This window comes from Phaseolus vulgaris, chromosome 9 (genome assembly GCF_051622355.1).
Source record: "Phaseolus vulgaris cultivar YP4 chromosome 9, ASM5162235v1, whole genome shotgun sequence".
NCBI lineage: Eukaryota > Viridiplantae > Streptophyta > Magnoliopsida > Fabales > Fabaceae > Phaseolus > Phaseolus vulgaris.
In genome coordinates this window covers 9910219-9930432 of record NC_143506.1, presented here as the reverse complement: position 1 = coordinate 9930432, position 20214 = coordinate 9910219, and the positions used below count along the sequence as shown (strand labels likewise).

At 33.1% G+C, this 20214-nt stretch overlaps 1 protein-coding gene across 13 annotated transcripts in view; it reads left to right on the top strand.

Annotated features, from left to right (window-relative positions):
- Positions 1-8852: 8852 nt before the first annotated feature.
- The window catches only part of LOC137821749 (binding protein), a 67085-nt gene continuing 55723 nt past the window's right edge, over positions 8853-20214 (top strand). For 9 of the 13 annotated variants that reach the window (XM_090295299.1, XM_068626497.2, XM_068626493.2 and 6 more), the window contains exons 1-11: positions 8853-9191; positions 9301-9460; positions 9571-9768; positions 11614-11677; positions 11993-12212; positions 12580-12756; positions 13956-14276; positions 16550-16772; positions 17176-17244; positions 17576-18037; positions 18188-18503. In XM_090295299.1, coding sequence (XP_090151425.1) covers positions 9650-9768; positions 11614-11677; positions 11993-12212; positions 12580-12756; positions 13956-14276; positions 16550-16772; positions 17176-17244; positions 17576-18037; positions 18188-18503 — 1971 coding nt within the window. In that variant the 5' untranslated portion in view covers positions 8853-9191; positions 9301-9460; positions 9571-9649. Of the gene's footprint in view, positions 9192-9300; positions 9461-9562; positions 9769-11613; positions 11678-11992; positions 12213-12579; positions 12757-13955; positions 14282-16549; positions 16773-17175; positions 17245-17575; positions 18038-18187; positions 18504-20214 lie in introns of those variants that run through there. The other 4 variants (XM_068626494.1, XM_068626491.1, XM_068626490.2 and 1 more) reach the window with 3 other exon arrangements.

The following is a 20214-nucleotide window of genomic DNA, read 5'->3' as shown; positions in this document are numbered from 1 at the left end:
CTAAGTTTTCAAGAATTCAAATAACATTTGTATCATCTCAAGTGTGGAATAAGATTGGTTAAGAGTGAATCAGTATAAATATTCTGTGTGAATCTCTCTATCCTTACACTCTTTAAACTACTTTAACTTTGATTTTATAAACTGTTGATAAAAACAACCGATTGTTTCGCAAAAACAACAGGTTGATTTTTTGGAATCAAACTTAAAAACAATTTTCTAGTTGGCTGAACAAATTTCTAATTGATTGTTTCTTCATAGTTTTCCACTCTACCTTCAATACTTGCGAAAATATTTCAAAAAAAATCCACCCCTCTTGTTTAAGGCCTATAATTCTAACAATCCAAGCTTACCCCAGGCATATCGGATGTAGTTCAGGCGAAGAGATCAACATTCTTCTTCAACGCCTGATGCACCAACTTGGCCTCGGCCACTGCTATGGTCGTGCCTACATAGATGTTGTGTTCTTCATTGAGAAGAGGAACTCGACGCAACTATTCCTTAGCCTTAAGCCTCAACTCAGTCACTTGGGGATCCAGATCGATCAAAGTGACCGTGTGCTATTTTTGTGCTGGTTGAGCCTCTCTTTGAGGGGACTTCCGTCCTCGAGAGGATTTGCGTCTAGGAGATTGATTTCAATCGGTGTCATGCCATGTAGGCTCCACCCTAAGGCTTTTTGCGTAACATTCCCGTGCGAGTTTCTGATCTAGTGCATTGTGTGAATGTCTCCCGATGCTAACGGGAACTTCATTGTCAGATGAGGTGTAGAGACAATCGCCTTCAACTTGTTGATGTCGCCTATCCCGTGCCCACTCTTTCACCCAAGAAGCTGACAACGTGATCGTCATACATATTCATCTCCTCCTCGGCTATCCTCATCCGCTTAAACGTTTCCCAATAAAGGATATCTATCAAACTCCCTTGATCCACCAACGTCTTCATAATGGTGAATTTGTCGATGTCGACTGATATCACCATAGGGTCATAATGTAAAGGGTCAACACCCTTGAAATCTTCGTTAGTGAAGGTGATAGGCGACATTCTCAGTCGGAAAGAGATTGTGTTCACCTGATGCACCGCCCTAAGGTATTTATTTCTCGCGCTGTCAGAGTTACCTCCTCTAGTGAATCCTCCAGCGATTGTATTGATAACTTCTCAGACACCTCTTCTCTCATCCCTTCTTGGGGGGTTTTCTCTCCTTGGCCGACGCTCGGGTCGATAGTCGTCTTCACGTGCCCTCGAAGGGGAGTAATCCCTCTGTCTAGTTGGCTCTTCCCTTCGTGGGGACTGTTTGGCACCACGACCCCTTTGCACGAACTGGTGGAGGTGTCCGACTTGGATAAGTTCTTCAATCTATCCTTCAGTGTCTGACACTCCTCGTTAGTATGTCAACTGTTTTTGCGGTATCGACACCTGCGAGTACGGTCAACGTTATCAGGGCTTGCAACCTTCCTTGATGGCGGGATCAACTCAACATTTATAGCCTCGTCCAAGATCTTTCCCCTGTCGGCAATCAAGGGGGTTGCATCTTGTGAACTGGTGACCCCGATTGTCTTTGCGTCTATCCCCCCGACTAGAAGCTGGTCAGTTCTGCTGCTCCTTTTCGTCCTTCCCCTTGTCTCCACTCGCCTCTGCTCGAGCCTGATTTCTGAACTCTCTCAGCTCCTCCAACTGCATAAACTTGACGACTCTCCTCCTAAGCTCGTCCAAACTTGCAATCGGCTGCATGCACAAGTTGTCAGCAAAAGGTTCCGACCTCAGGGCCATCAGCATGTGATGCATTGCTACATCCAGGCTTAGGTTTTGGATGCTCATGGCCACTTTACCAAACTTGTCTACAAACTTCCTCAATGATTCCTCTTTTTCCTAGCGGATGTTGACCACGTCGATGGAGGTTAGATGATGTGGTTGGTTGGTGGAAAATTGTGTCCCGAACTTGGAGACTAGTGTCTCAAAGCTGTCGATGGAGTTTAGGGGAGCTTTGTAAACCAACTCAAAGCCCCTCCTTTCAGCAATGTGGAGAACACTCGGCATAGGACCACGCTGTTCGAGGTATACAAGCTCATGTGCGTGGTGTAAGTGTCCATGTGCTCTTTCGGGTCGGTCGTGCCGTCATAACGATCCTATTGAAGTCTTTCCACTTGTCCGGTAGTAGTACTCCGATTATGGAGTCGGTAAAAGGGTGTCGGCGGACCGAGTCCATAGTACCGGTCGTGGGGATCGACCTGTTCAGATAAGACTCGTCGTTGACCTCTTGGGTGTGAACTTTATCCTCTGGCTCCTCAATAGTCTTGGGATCGATGGGGGTGGTGAAGGACCTATCGAAAAGATTGGTCAGTCTAGCGGACGGTTTCCCCTCCAAAAACTTCCTTTTCATCTCATCATTGTCCTTCTGGAGAGTTAGGATTTCATCCTCATTCTTCCAAGTGATCTCCTCATTTTTTTTCTTCATCTTAGTCATCTCTCTTTGTAGAGACATCTACAATGTCATCTGCTCAGCTTCAAACATCATTTCACTAGCCATGCTTCGGGTTGATACCATATACTTTCTTCTTTGCACTGATTCTCTGGGCCCTACGATGGGCGCCAATTGTTCTTGAACTAGGGTCTAGAGAACGATTCAAGTTGCTCCTCTACCTCCTCAATCGATTGGTCGGTTTGCACTCTGACACTCAAGTCAGATTTAGTATTCAACACTCAATATTGTGAGTACTATGTAATGACGTACTTGATTCTTTGAATTTGTATTATTTATATTATTTTGGTGAGCCTTTCTTATCGGGTCAGGTTAGAGAGTTGGATCGTGTTTAGAAGTGTATTACCTACCTCTTGATTGCTGATTAACCTCACTGATTCTACTTAGGCGTAATTGACTTTGTGGTGTCGGTCGACATAATGTCAGATATTGAGTCATACTCTCGGTTGTCCAGACCCTACCAGTACAAAAAATAACTCTAGATTATTTACAATTTATTATACCAAATATTATAAATGATAAGCGGTTAAGTATAAATAAATAAAAATAAACAAATAAATTTTCATCACCTTCATTATTGGTGAATATGAAAATAAATTTTGTTTTGATGTTGTTTCCATATAAATTAGTCATATTATTTTGCAAAACCTTTGTCATTTTTTTTATATGATGATCTTATAAAAAAAAGGTGAAACATAAAAAAAGAAAGTTTGTTTATGAAAATTTTCACATCATCTAAAACGTTATATACTTTTAATTATATTATCTTGTTAAAATAATAATAGTAATAATGTTTCGTCTCTTGTTTTTGTAAGTTTAAAGGAACAACCATGCAAGAGAAAAAAAAAGAGTATCTATTACTCAAAATATCACATATATTAATAAATCTCTCAAACTATTAACTATTGCAAGGAATTAAGGAGATGCTTTTCTTTTAAACATTAATATTATTTTTTGTGACTTTTTAAAAAAAATAAGACTTATTTACAATTTGATTCCCATAACATTGACATTTACAATAATACTGTAAAACTAATAATTTATGGACAAATTTATTGGAAAGACAGGTGTATGAGTAAAGAGATCCTTAAATAGTTTTTGAATAAATAATTGTTTATAAAGTAGAGCCTATTTTGATTGTAAATATTATTAATTATAAATTTATTTTTATTTTCTATAATGGGTCAAATAGGTGTAATTAATAATTTTGTATTTGGGTCTCTTACGCCCAACAAGCTAATATGGGTGTGAACATTGAAGGACGAAAAAATAATGGGCAAATGAAACTAATTAAGTAGGTCCATTGCAAATTTCAGCCAAGACAATCAAGAGGGGACGAGAAACATATTTAAAAAAAAGCATAAAAGGCATGAAGAAATCATGAAGAGAATTTGAACATTTTGGCCAAACTTCACAAATATTTAATCATTACTTTTTTATTTTGAAATTTAAATTTTCGCTCCAATTAGTTGAGTAAAATTCAATCAAGGCATTAGGTTTACCATTTCATCAAAGATACATTTGACATTTGAATTTTGAAACACAGGTTCTAAATAGTCCACTATCCTATTTGTAAAAGAAACTATTGATATTGAATGAAATTGAGAGTTTTTTAGAGTCTTTCTAGAGTTCTTTGAAATGAGAGAGTTATCTTTTTACTTGAGTCTTTTATTGGATATTTGTATCAAATGTGACTCTATCAACTTTTACCTTAGAGTTTATCCAAGTGGCATGCCAACCTTCATTAATCCATAAATGAGCTTTTTTATACTTTTCTTTCTTTCCTATGAGATTATAAGTTGTCTTTGATCCTTCTCCTTCTTGTTTCTTTCATAACCTAGTTTTATTTATATGTTCACGTTTTTCTCTTTTAAGCAATGTATCATACTTTTATAATCTTATGAATTAAATTTGTGTTTAACGAATATCTTTTTTTCTTTGTATTCTTTTTGTTATTATATTGTATTCATGTTCTTATTCTTTTCATGTATGCAAGTTTTTGCAATTATATAGTCTTATAGATTAAATTCACTTATAATGTCAAACATATTTGAGCTTCATATTTTTGTGTTTAAATTTTGAAAAAGATAAAACAATTCAAGTTGTTATTGAAATAAGCTATTTCAAGTTAAACCACATCACAAGAGAAGATCCACCCTACTTTGATTAGTGGTGAGATTAAGAGGCATGTAAAAAGTAAGAGAAAGAATATAAGGCATCTACAATTAGTTGTATAGGCATGTATATGGTTATGCTCATGAGCCATTATGATTCCACATGTCAAGTAGATCACATCATTATACCATCATTTATGCCCAGTTAATTTGAAAGATTGTATGTTTGTTTGGATGTTTGTAAAAGAAAAGGTTTGAAGGAAAATTGTAGACCATTTATTGGACTGGATGGATGTTTCTTGAAAAAGTATTTTTAATGGGTAATTGTTATGTGGGACAAGATGCAAAGAACCTCATATACATGGATTCTTATGTAATTGTTGATGTAAAAAATAGGGGCAACCATAAATGGATCCTGCCATTCTTCATGTGGATTTAGGTGCCCATGTGAACAAACCTAAATTTTCATTAACTATTTTGCTTACTTTTTATTCTTTTAAGGACCTTACCACATTCATAAGTTAAATATTAAAGGACTTTGTTGCATTGGATAATCAATTTTGCATGTTTTATATGCACACGTTAATTCCAACTTTGAAGGATGTAGATTCAAATTTAGTTCATAGGTTTTGTGTAGTGCATTTGTGTAACTTCGTAAAAGAGTGGAAAGGTGAAGATTTTAGGATTATAATTTGAAAGACAACAAAGACAATAACAATTTTTTAAATTGAAAAGTATATAGACATTATATGAAAAAAAAGAATGAAATTGTATTTGGTTATCTAAATAAGTGGGGATTTTGAGTCTTGGTCAATAACATATTAAGTATAAGTGTAGGTTGACAACATAAACAACAACATTTTGAAGTCCTCGATACAAAGATTGTGAGGTATAAGGGCAAGTCAATTATAAATTTATAGAAATAAATCAAATGTTATATTATGATAACAATATAAAAACAAAATGAAATTAACTACTATAATTGTTCACTTAGCTACAATACAACGAAGTAGGTTGGAGAAGGAAAAAAGAAAAAAATTTGACTTTTATATAGTAAGGAGATTTAGATGGACCGAGATATGATGTTCAAATTTTCAAATAGAAAGTTAATGTCAATCTTAATATTCGTACATGCATATGTAGGTTGTGATAACTAACAACTATTAAAATTTTATGAATATTATAATTTCATTTTAAATATCTATGTTATTTACTGTTGACTCATTTTCCTAACATTTATATTGTGTGAGCATGTATGTGTTGTCATTTGTCACAAAAATATAAAGGGAGAATACTTTTGTTATGATTGGTTAACAAGGAAGCATATCACCATGCCTTTAAGTATTTCATTTAACCTATTCACAACCAACGATATTGGTAGAATATAGGCTATATCAATCTAACTTCACTACTAGTTAAGAAAACGACATGAAGACCTAAGATTCAAAGAAAAGAAGGGTCTTAATAAGTCCATCGTGGTTAACAATAAACTTAAGAGAAAATGTCAAAGACGTGATATGTCAAGACATAACCAAAGGTCATATAAAAATGATGCTCGTGCATGAAATCCCAAGTTAAGGAAAATGAAAACTAGATAGGTTAAAAAGGGTATTGTAGTGGCACATAATAAAATTAGTCCAAATCTGCCATATAATGAAGTTGATATAGTTTTTTTTTAAGAAATTCAATAAGTAAAAATTAAGGATGCAACTTGATTATAAAAGAGTGATGGTTGAAGAAACGAGATGCTTCTGTTCTAATCCCTTTACATACAGGAGGTTCACTTAGTGGGACAAATAAGGATGACAATGAAAAAGGGACCATGCGAGTCAGTCCACAACCCATTGTAAAATATGTGGGTTGGGATGGACATTTAAGCACACCCGTCCGCATAGGCACACCCCATATAACTTGCATTCAAGTAAACTTTGACCTAATCCTATGACCTACACACACATATATATATATATATATATATATATATGTATAATTTTTCATTGTTGTGAAATTGTTTGTCTATCAAATATGACTGAATATTTTTGTTCATTGTTTCGTTAATATTATATATTTACAATTATGAATCTATATTTTACTTCACAATCTAGTTCAATCTAATTCAAAAATTAAAAGTTGAAGAGACAACTAATAAATATTGGTAGGAGCATCCTTTAGTTTCCATTATACGTTATTACAAAATTTCAATTGTTTACACGACTTTATTTATTAAATTGTTTCATGTTATGAAATGAAACAACCAACTCTTTAAGCTAAGTTATCGGTTATGCGAATACAATTCCGACAAGTTGTTTCCTATATAGATAAAATACCTTGTAAAAGTGGAGTTATGTATAAGACAGGGACAAGAGGTACGAGCATACAACAACAAATGTAGCCGAATACATGAATTATGTTTTGAAGGGAGCAACTCATTTGCATTCCTTTTAAGAAATGAATTGAAAGAATGAATCATGGTTTGTTTCATGAGGTATCAAGGCAAACTGTAAGTTACAAGCAAGTCATAATTATATTGGAAATATTACCACTTTACTAAAAAAATGAACAAAAGTTAGTCATGTATCATATGCATATAGAGTTCGATGTATAATCATTCTCCAACTTGGATGTCGACTTATGTTATACACAACTAAATTAAATGATTGATGGTGTGATTGTGAGAAATTTCAATCACTTTGACTACATTGTCCTCGTTTTATTATTGTTTGTTCATCATTTGCAACTAATGACATTTGTTGCTCAACCTACAATCTCCATAATATTTACAAGACCTATGAGATCTATTTTCATGTAATTCAAAATGAGGATTATTAATATATTTATATGAAACTATATTTTATTTTTAACTCACACATAATATATTAGGAAGCAAGTAGATGAATTACTAATTATATTTATAATTTATAATGAAATGTACTAACCAATTTCAAATAAACTAAAAGTCAGAGTAATTGTTTATATATATAAAATATCTGATATCATTTATAACATTTCTATACCATTTCTATACATGGTATTTATTGTAATCCTTATTTATTTTACTTACCTATGGTATATTCAATTTTTTATTCTTTCATATAATAAATTAATTCAAATATTGATTCCAAAATTAAATCAATCATTCAATTTACAATATAAAACTCACCAATTTATAAAATTTTAATAATTCAATTAAACCATATTAATTTGATCACGTATAAGTATAACATACTTTATACATGGTAAAACAAACAAATATTTAAAAACTGAATTGTGTGGGGTAACATGAATGAAAAAAAACCCAACTAAAGTTATCATATTTATGCACAACTTTAATTATTTTTATTTTGTACTTAAATCGTGCTACACTTATATGACTTAAACTAAATCTTAATACTATACTATGGCGTATCCAATTAATAGATTTTGACCATCCAAAATTTGTATTAAAATCGACTTATCCAATAAAAAAACAAGGTAGATAATGATTAAAATGGTTTAAAAGTATTTGCTTAATAATATTTTTACCATTATTATTAGTATTTTTTAATTTTATCTTATTATTTTAAACATTCTTAATTTGATATTAATGTTTAAGGAATAAATGGATGTATAATAATTTATATTAAATACATGTTGAGATGACACATGTTATTTGTTTCTGTTTTTAAAATTAGTTTTAAATGATATGTATATTTATCTTAATAATTAAAAATGTCGTCATTATTAATTTTAATGGACGAAATTTTGTTTATAATTATTATTTTAAAAGTGAACCCAAATTCAGAAGGTTAAAAACTGAAATAAAATTGAAAAATTATTATAATAGTAAAAAAGATATTAAAAAATAGTGAAATAAAATAAAAAATATTAAAGATATGCAATTATTTATTTTTAATATTAAAATTTTATTTTATTTTTTCTAATAGATGTATACGGGATCTTGAAGTTTGTTTTTCATCATGTCTATCATTAAATGTTCTAATCTCCCTCTATCTAAGTATGAGTTTTCGAGTAAATTAATTTTTTTTTATCTACTTTTACTTTTCAACTTATTATTTTTACGCATAATTTTTATAATTTTTCTTTATTTTTTGCCTATTTTTTCTATACCAAAAAATTAAATATCTCATATTATTTTGCAGTTTTATAATGTTTTCCTAACTTATTTTTGTATTTTCATTTTCACTGTTTCTATCCTCTAAACCATTCACAGTGGAAATGAAAGTAGTAAATTAAATTAAGAAAATGATCGCGTAATTGCAGCGCTTAAGGGCAACTCGGTGTTGATTATTCATTTCTACCTATTCTTCTTACGACGTTAGAAAATGTAAAGAACATGGAAAAGAAAAAAAACCAGAAGGGCAACATCGAAATTAATCGAGAATTTGGGGTTTGCTTTTTAGTGCTTTCCTCTTTCTCACGCATTCGTCATATCATATTCTTCTTACAACGATAGCAATTTCGTTACCGACGCTATCGAAGTAGCTCCGACCAATATCTTAAAAAGAAAAAAGAGGGATTATATTGAAGCTTCCACAATCGTTATTTCCGATCTCAATTTGCAAACCCTAGAAAACTCTTGATTCTTGATTTGTCTCACTATTCAGGTATTTATGCTCCGCCTCGATTATTGATTTTTTCCCTCTCTTTTTGATGTTTAATTGAGTATGTTCTGTTTTCGAGAATGACGTGTGTATTTTACATTGAATTATTTAGATTCTTGAAATGTTCAGAATCCGGTGCTAATTAGTGAGTGGAATGATCCTTGACGGAGCTAATTCAATTCATTGAAATAATCTCTGATCAGTGAGTTGAAAAAGGGAGGTTGAAGTTAGAGTGAGAAACTTATGGTGATTTTGTCAAGTCTCTTTTTTGAGTAAGTGATTTTCACTTGTTATTTTTTTTTTGTCGTCGGTAATCATTGTGCAACACTCAACTAGATTGTGTAATCTCACTACTGGTGTTTGGTTTCTTTGAGCTATAAAGGTGGTTTGACGAGAGTGATGGGTGGAACCGTTGATTGGTTTGTGAAGTCTCAACGCTGAGCTGATCTCGCTGAGGAAGGATGAATATCGTTAAGGGTGTTGCTGACCTTATTAGAAGAACTTCTGCTGCGCATACTGGTGAATCTTCAAGTTTCCAAGCACAAAAGTGCTCTCCTCCTGGGCCCAGGATTCGCTTTAGGTAACAATATATTTTCCAAAGGGTTTTTATTATGAATCAAATGATAAAGTTCTATATTTGTATTGATAATTTTTGAGTTATGTTGATGTGCGAAGTATGTCATTCCACCTGTATGTGGAAGAAGCATAATTTATCACCAAGTGTCCTCAGAGTGTTCAGTAAGTAGTCAAGGTTGCTACTGCTACTATCCTTTTTCTATAATTTATAATAGGGTAGAGTTTTAGAAAATGAGTTTCATTTCATCATATATGTAATGTTTTATTGAGTGTTCTGGTGCATAAAGAATAAATTATGTTAGACAAACTCTAAGGGGCTATTAATATCATATTTTACCAATAGAGATTAACATAAGTAGCAGTGGGCTTGCAGGTGTCATCCCTCTTGAGATTGGGTGTGTTGGGTTGTGAAATTACGTTTGATTATTTTCTGGAACATTTGTCCTCTAGTAAACAACCAGGACAGACACATTGCTTTAATAAGATTTTTATATTGCTACCGCTTTATAGACTTAATGGTAAATATATAATAATCTTGCTGAGTTGTACCAAAGAAGGAATCCCATGTAGTGAGTGACTATTGTCTTTGAAATAATACTACCCTTGATTATCTTGTACATTTTGGATTTTCTTGAATCTTGTTATTGTATGGGATATGATATGTTTGGAAAGGCACCTCGGAGACATGTTGTTAGGGCTAAGAGGATCCAAAAAACTAGTTCATTGGGTGGAAGAACCTCAAGGAGGCTTTAGTACTACATCAAGCTTTTTATTCTATTCGATGTGGCACTCTTAACAATGCCACCCCTTCAAGAGACAATTTCTGTGACGATTTTCATTCTATTGACTTTGATCTGGTGTACCTTTTGTCAATCACCCATCTATCAATATTTGGCTTGCACCTTACTTCAATTTATAGGTTTTCCTTTTTGTAGCCCAACTCTTGGCAAAACTACCAATTGTTAGGATTTATGCACATGAGGAGAGTCGGATTTAACAGACTAGTCCATTAAGTGAGAGAGCATCATGACTTGAGTACCACATTAAGTAGTTTGTTTTAGTCAACGAGACTCATAACTCATGCCATATTTTGCATGATGTTATTTGTGAATGCCTTCCATGTTAGAGCTTTAAAAGTTAAAATGGTGCTTATATATATAAGCCTTCACATCTTTGATACATATGATGAACTTGCTCGGTGTAACATCCATGTTGCTGGAGATCTTAGAAGAGAATGTTGTTAGATTCTGTAAGCTGGTATGACACATGAGTTACCTTTTTATGTAAATATATATTTCTTAAGTGCAAGATATGGTGACATTTATTTTATTTTTTGTTTATTTCATGCGTACATGACTATGCAGACTTGCCAAACATTGTCTGATGTTTCATAAGATATTTTTTATGGCTAGTGGTGGTGTATATACAAATATTTTGTTAAGGTGTGAAAGTACAAATGGGGTTGGGTGAAAATAAGTTGGTTAAGAGCTAGAAGATTTTAATGCCAAACAAACAAGACAACAAAGGAACTAAGAATGAAGATGCTGCCCAATCCCTTTTCATGTCACCAGAATTGGCTGGTCCCTTCAGACAACGTTTTCAGAACACCAGAGAAGCAGCTCTACAAGCCTTTCCGGGACCAGATTTTGGGCAAGATGGCACTCTTAATTATGCGTATATATTACTCTAGATTTCTGGACCAAATAATCGCAAATTAAAAGAGCGATAAAGTGAGAAATTAAAAGGGGGGGTTCTGCAACAGAACAAGACAGAGGGAATCATTTGTGTTAATAGTGTTTCAATCCATTTTTCCTTTACTTGAGTTTGTTTAATTTTTTACTTTTTCCAGTGATGCTGGTGATGAGGCAATTGTAAATACACTCTGGGAGCGATACGAGAAAGCTGATGATAAGGTATGGTTGGATTTATACTTATTGAAGACTTAATTTTCTGAAGCTTGGCGATCTTCCTATGAACTATTTTTTAAGAAATTCATATATGCATTTAAGTAATGTTGATATGTTTTCCGTAGGTTTTATTTACCAATCTATTATTAAAATAAATTAACACGTGTTTCTGCATTTATTTACCAATCTATTATTAAAATAACTTAACATGCGTTTCTGCATTGATAGAGAATAATGTTAGATGCACTGCTTTATATGTCTTTCCCTCACAAAATTAGTTGTTGATTTATAAATTTGCTTCATATGATCTTAATGTTCTAGGTGGAGAAAAAGAGACTGCTTCATGTTTTCATCAAGCAATTTGTAATTGGCTACAAAGATTGGGAACCTGTGAATTCTGGCATATTATTAGAGTCTGCTTCTGTTGAGAGTTTATCAACTGCTGATGATGTGGTTGTTGGCTGCTCGGCTGGACATCCTGTTGAAGTCATTCGGGTATTAACTGAAGAGGTCACACAATTAACCTCACTAGTCACTGATTGTAAGTTGCCAATCATTGCCATCGTCATCATTATTTTCTTCCTTTCTGCCCTCTTAAGCCTTAAGTGGTTTCCACTACATGGAAGTTCAAATCAGTTTATTGATGCGATTAAAATATAGTTAGGGACCATCTATTTGTGAAATAGACGCAAGAAGGGAGTACCTATACTCATTGAAATTTCTTACACTGGTATCAACTGTTCTTCATTACCTTTTAAATTTTCATTTGTTATAGTCATAGATCTTTTCTCTGCATAGAAGATGATGTTTAACTTAAAAATCTTGAAATGGCATATTTGGTTACTCTTACCGAAACTATTACTGCTTACATGTTATTTGCAGTAATTCATGTTTTGCCTTTCTTTCAGTGAACACCAGCTTGGGGCAATCATCGACAGATTTTTCTGGGGCTGCTGCAAAATTGTTTATTACGTCTGAAGGATTTTTTATTTTGGATGCACTGAAAATTATTGCCCGTTCATTATATAATTGCAGAGTTTTTGGATACTATGGTGGAATTCGAAAACTTACAGCCTTAATGAAAGGTATAATCAAGGCTCTTTGACTAATGATTTTCTTCTTTTGTTCATGATTTTGATTACTTACGTGGATGATGTTTGCTGAAAATTGTAATAAGTTTTTGTTAGAGATCCCACAACTACTAGAGATTAGAACATTTCATAGTATATAAGTGAGTGCAAATTTCACTTTATTAACTGGTTTTATAAGGTTGAGTTAGGTTTAAAGTTCACTTTTTAATATGGTATCGGAGTCATTTAAAGTCTATCCTATCGAGAGTTTGTTGGGCTTATCAGGCCATTCGCTATCGAGTTGTCCATAAATATATAGTGTCACACGAGTTGGAGGATCTCGGCGTGAGAGACGTGTGTTGGAGATCCTAGATCAACTAGAAATTAGGACATTTCATTTGTATATAAGTGGGAGTAAACCTCACCTTATTAGTCGGTTTAATAAGGTTAAGTTAGGCTTAAAGTCCACTTCTTAATCTACTGATGTTAGTGAGATCTGTATTTTATTTTTTTATAAGTATTTAGTATTTTCTTTGTTGCTTAAAGCTTTATGTGTTCCGGTGTTAGTAACAAATGGTCATTGTTCTTTATGTTTATTTCTGAGTCTCACTTTAAAGGATATACTACTGTACTGTGTATTATACTTGAATAATGAGAGGGAATAAAGAAATATTTTATTATTACAATCATACTAATTGCATTCTCAACTCCTCTATTTGTAATAATCACATTATCTTGAAACAGGAAAGAAAACCTGCTGGAATGCATGTGTATATTCTAGGGATATTTTTCCTAATTACTGTGGAGATATCAGAATACTGTTTTCCTAATAATTCCCTATTTGGAACAATTATGTTTTAATTTGTATATTATTATGAAAAGCATCCAACTGTCACCATGTGTCATTTCCACATGTAGTTTGTGCCCACTTTGCTTTTTCCCTTTTATCAATACACTCTCTTTTTTATCTCTACTGCCTGTGTGCAGAGCATGGATCTGCTGCTAGTTCACTTTTATTTATGAACAAAATATGAAATATCAATTCCTGAATGTGATAGGATTTAATTCCCAAATCTTGTTTTCCACTCTTGATAAATCTATGTTTTGAAAATTTAACATTGATTATTTCATTAGTTGCCTTTTGTTGTTCTGTGATATGTCCTTTACAACGGGAAAGTAATGGAAGTTTCTTGTTTGTGTTCAATTTTTTACAGGGGCTGTGGTCCAACTTAAAACCATAAGTCAAGCCCTTTCTGCTGATGCAAATTGTTCTGACTCTGCCGTTGAGAAAATCAAGCTGCTCCAACAAATTTTAACATATGTTGTGTCAATAATTTATATTTTCATTGATCTAGGTTCAAATATAGACAAAAAGGATGAGTTATTCTGCAGTCTTGTCGGCTTTATTTCACATGCTGAGACTCCAATCATCTCTTCAAATAGTTCAAAGGTTTTGTCTACTGAAGCAAGGTTACATTGGCGGCAGAAAGCAATTGTTTCTGTGATGGAAGCTGGTGGCCTAAATTGGTTAGTAGGTAAGGTAGGCATCTGTTATTATTGTATATCTTGAGACTATTACTATTAGGCATTTGTTGGTTTTAGTTACTGATTTTCTAGTTTGGCATGAATATGCACTAGGTAAATACAGATCCATGGAGGTTACAATTCAGCAAATATATTATTAAAATGCCGCTGGTTAAATAAATTGTTCTTCAGGTTACTATAGTTTCACTAACTTACAAAAAGGTCCCTATAGTTTCAAATTTTCTTTTTACTTGTGAACCTCTGGTGAAACTTTAAATAGGTATGTGGGTTGACGGCCATCTAGACTTAATATATTTTTACCATCATCTGCAGCTGTTGCTGTTTCAGGTTTCCATGATTTAACTGTAAAATTTGATAATTAGTTAAGTGAAAACTTTAGGGTTTTTTTAGAAGTATAAGGACTCCGTAAAAAATGTCTGAACTATATAGTAACCTTTTCAAAATTTAATGGAATTGCAGTACAAGGACCGAGTGAAAATGTGTAAGGATATTTTTTGATTGTGCTGGAATATTTTTCCACTCAGCACATTGATTTATTTAGAACAAAAATGATTTCAAAGAGAATAAATAAAACTACTAGTTTCAAAAGAACAATTAAAATGTCACAACTTCTTAAGGTACATTGAATTGAGCTACTTGGAGGATGGATTTATAGATTTTGTTAATAATGATTGGCAATTTCATTGAACTATGCTAATCCTTAATAATATGCAACTTTAAATCTTGGTGGGACCTTTGTATAGATTTCTTCCTCAAGTTTCCCATGCAAGAAAGCATTCTTCATATCAAAGAGAGCTTTTATAAAAGCTGTACAATGACTATTACTTCAATTTTACTATTTTTAATTGTTACAAATCGTACATTGACATGAGATTTGACCAAATTATAGTATACAAATGGTGACAAATCTTATCTTACATGTTGGTTTTGTGAGAGTGAGTCAGATTTAATGTTCACACTTTCTAAGATGAGTTAAGTTTGAAGTCCACTTTCTAAGTTGAGTTAGTCTTTAAGATCTACTTTCTAAGATGATATCAAAGATAAGGTAAGGAGTACGATTCCCAATGGAGCAATTGTTAGTAGGGGATTGTTGCTAGTTGCATCAATTGTCCCATGGTAGAGGTTGGTGGGTCAAGTCATAGTTGAATCATGATGCTTGGATTACTATGCCCTTAAGTTGAAAGAGTTGTTCCATGAATAAAACTGGAATTTTTGGCCTAGTGGTAAGTGCTCTAACAATTGGTATTAGAGCCAAAGTCATGAGCTCAAATCCCCAGTGGGACAATTGTTGAAGGAGAGATTGTTGTAGATTGTGCCAACTATCTTGTTACGGAGTCCAGATAAACCAAGTTACAATTGAATCGTAGTGCTTGGGCTCCTTGACAATAGGCTGTAACCTCCGACCTAGTGGTTCAATCCAATAATTAGTATCAGATCTTATCCTTGCGAGGTTTGTTGGGTTTATTGTGTCATCCACTGGCACATCGTTATTAGACCCCATTAAAAAATATCTATCATCATGGATGAAATATTCAATTCTCAGCATGAGGGGGTGTGTAAGAGAACCCACATCGACTATAAATATGTGGGTATAAACCTCACTTTATAAGTCCGTTTATGAGGTTGAGTTATGTTTAAATATGATGCTTGCTTAGAATATGTTTTTTATTATTTTTGGTTGCTGTGGTCTTTGTATATCTCCCATTATTTAGCATTTGGTGAATTTTAGTTGTGTTTGTGTCGAATTTTGACAAATTCTTAATTTTTAGTTCTCATGTTGAGAGTTTTTTAAGGGGAATTGTTTGGCACATCACTATGATTTGGCTTCTGGCGTCTATTTGGTTAAAACACATGACATTTTAGTGGGTTTTCAGTTGCTGATATGTTGTTGGATTAGGAAGCACATTACATTGATTTTCTCTTTTCTTTGTTGTTTCTGGATTAGGATGATTGGCTGTCATCCTTTCTCTTTACAATTCAGTTTTTTGTCTTAATAAATATCCTCTTTTTCATTAAAAAATAATAAAAATTGTCTTTGTGACGTAAAGATGAAAGGTTAAGCTTCCCATTTTCTCGAGCCTTAAAATTTCATCTCACCTATCTTATAGTTCAACAGCTCAACTGCAACTCCTTTCATTGACTATCCTATGATTATTGAATTTCATGGGATATTGAAATCCCACGCTTAATAGATTTTTAGACTTATTTTATATTTTTTGTTCAGTTATCGTATATTTTCCATTCACCAAACTTTTATTTTCAGAGCTCTTACGAGTCATTAGAAGATTTAGCCTGAAAGAACTATTGATGGATGATTCACTTCGCTATTTGTGCTTGAAAATTCTTTCATTGGCCTTATCTGCAAATCTTCGGGGCCAGAATCATTTTAGAAGTATTGGAGGGTTGGAAGTGCTGCTGGATGGTCTTGGATTTCCGTCAAATTATGCAAAAACTTACTGTAATTTTGTTTTCGCAGATGGATTCAGGTATTGTTGGGTATATCTCAAGCCCATTATTCTTTATTTTATATAGTAGAAGATATGATTGTGTTTCTTTTAAGCTTGCTGCATCTGCATACTCTTTTTTGAGGAATCAACGTGTGTCTTGATGTTTGAGTTTGCGGATAATAATTTCATGACTAGCTTGATGTTGGTGAATCTACAAACTTCATTCATCGAAATCTGAGTTTGCTGTCTATAATACAAAATTTGGCCTTAACATGTTCTTGTTATTCCCTCTACTTGTTTTAGCTTGTATCAAATCAAATGAACATGTAAGATAATGTATTTTGTTCTCATATTTCTTCCTCTTCCAGAGAATACTATATTATTTAAACAGTATACCATCTGTCTTGCATTCTTTGATAAATTGGTTATTTGTTTTTTGCAGGGATGAAAAACCATTGCAAAAAATCTTTCAACTTCATATTCTTTCTCTGGATGTTTTGAGGGAGGCCGTGTATCCTTCACAATTTGCTGATGTTGTGAATTTTAGAATATTCCTTTTTTGAACTTCATATCAATAAACAGTTATATGCTAATAGTAAAAAAATGACAACATAAAATTTCCAACTTCATTGCCTATTGACATTTCTAAACATTCCATGTGTGTATTCACTAGAGATGTATTGTCTTTCATTCTTAGGTATTCCTCTGTGAATTTTTATTATGGCAGATAGAACAATGCTGTCCTTTGTTCATTTGTTGAGTTATTTTTTTGACTGATTGCTACTTGAATCTCATTCAAATTGAAAGAAAAAGTGATGCTTGAGACCTTGACATTGGTACAGCTTTGGCAATATGATCAGCTTGCAATTTCTTTGTGAAAATGGTAGGGTGCATAAATTTGCAAATAGTTTTTGTTCACCAGCTTTTCTGCTTCAAGATTTGGAACAGGAGAAGGATTTTACTGTAGAGCATGCTGTTGGTATGCCTGCTCTTGACATTCAAGAAAAGGAGAATTATGTGAAACCTGATGCAGCAGTGCTTTCTTCTGGCCTTCCATCCCGTGCTTCTTTTTCTGATTTTTGGAATGATTATGTTGTTATGTTGAGCAGAGGTCTCTGTTCATTTCTGTTAGTTCCTGAGGGTTCAAAATCTCTTCATGTCCAAGTATCTTCTGGTCGACTTGCATTGCCTGTTTCCTCTGCATATTTTGAACTGTCAATCAAATGGGTCATGAGGGTTCTATTTATAATATTTCCTTGCATCAAAACTTGCTCAAGTCAGAGTGATTTTCCGAGCTATTTAAGGTGAACTTGCAGTGTTTTTTTTCCTTTTCATAGCTTTAAAATGATAAACTAGAAAAAAATATTGAAGTATTTCGTTTAATGTATCTCTCACGTATGACCTTCATGTATTGAACTAATTTTTGATATGTTGTTTTTCTTTCCATGTTGCAGGATCTTTGTTTCAGCACTACAGAACACAGTTCTGAATGCATTTAGAAACCTTCTTTCATCTTCTCCTGTGTCACTTGAAATTTTTCGTGAAGAGGGAATATGGGATCTTATATTTTCAGAAAATTTCTTTTATTTTGAATCCGGTTCAGAGGAATCTACTGGACAGATATTTGCTTACAATGAGAAGTCTGCGATATTGTCTGCTTCAAGGAGCACTGGTAATATAGTAGAAGTTAATGGGGTCAATACTCTACAGATGGAAGTAATTTCATTTGTTGAATTTACTGCAACATGTAATGGAAACACACAAAACATGGTTGGTTTTTTTATTCTCCTCTTATTATATATATATTCTCAAAATATATATTTAAGTTTGCATGAATGAATTTATATTCATACTAACAAACACATTGAAATTGTATATCTCTGAATCTTAGTGCCAAATACTAGGAAAGAGAGAAACATTAAGTTGGAACCATGTGTTTCGAGATAGCACATGTGCTTTATTTATATTGAGAAAAAGGAATCAACACAATAAATAGAGGAGATTTGGTATTCTCTAATAACAAATATATGATATGAGAATAATTAAAAATGTTCCTAATACGTAATATAAATATTTCTGATTATATAAGATCACTTCCATATATCTATAACATACAAGTCGTTTGTGCCAAACTTGATGCAAATATAATTGATCCAGTCTATTATCAATCGCAAGATTTGCTAGACTAGAGCCTCAACACGATAATTTCCTTCTCGATAATTGTGAGACTTTAAAATCCATATCATCACAAAAGTGTGAGGTTATGTACAAAACTAGGATATAGATACACGTGGAGAAAAACTATGAGGACTTAGGGAAATGATTATGGGGTACCCAATCATTAAGGTTGGATGATGACATCCGATTAATGAGATAATATAATGTAAGAACAACCTCGCCCCAAAAAAGGTGAGGAAGATGACATGACTATGAAGTTTCTGAGTAGTTTGAATAAGATATCTTGAATTCGGGCACTGCATTTTTGTTAGGAGTATGAGGGCACAGTTTAATGAAGGACACTTAAAATTGTGTATGAAAACATGCAACCGTTCAATATAAGCAAAGATAGGACACTTAAAATGTCGTGGAACAAGAAGTTTCAGGAGATCTTGCCACACACGGTACAAATGCTGTGTGTCATTGGTACAAAGGGCACAAACCTTAGTTGAAAGTGATGCACATGGTCTTGTAGGAACGAAAAATAGGTTTGAGTGAGGTGTGAATAGTGGATTTAATAACATTACAAAGTTGAACATCAATCTTCATCCATTGTTCTCGATTTTTTGTTGGAATAGATTTAACAATGTTGGTGAGATGGAATTTGTAGCCTAACCCACTTAACTAAACCTTGATTTTAGAAGCCTAAGTGAAATACTGAGAATCTATTCGTATTGACAATATGCGGCACTGAAAGACATTTTTTCTTTGGAAAGTGAGAAACAAATAATAAAATAAGTAGGGGAGTGGGAAAAGTAGATTGGACCATCAAAAACATCGATGGAGCCACCACTAGAGGGGTAGGAGTGCATGATGGAGGCAACCTGGGCAAAGGTCAGTTGTTTGTAGGCGATGATAGAAAGGCGAAAGCGACCCAGGGAAAATGTTTTGCAAAAAAAAATTCCTCTAGAGATTGTGGGTTTACTGGACCAACATAGTTTTTGAAAATGGCTCTGATATCGTGTTAAACTCTAGGAAAGAGAGAAGATTGAACTGAAACCATGTTTTTCTGAGACAACATTTGTGCTCTATTTATATTTATTTATATTCAGAAAATTAAATCAATACAATAAATATAGTAGATTTGATATCTTCACATATTAAAGATATGATGCAGAACTAAATAAAAACCTTCCTAATAATGCATATATAATCTAGATATTCTTAGTTGAAAGAAATAGATGGAATGTATTTCTGATGTGATTTACAAATGTGATTACAGTCTCAATTTATAGACTGTTTACAACCTAATTAAGGAAAAAAA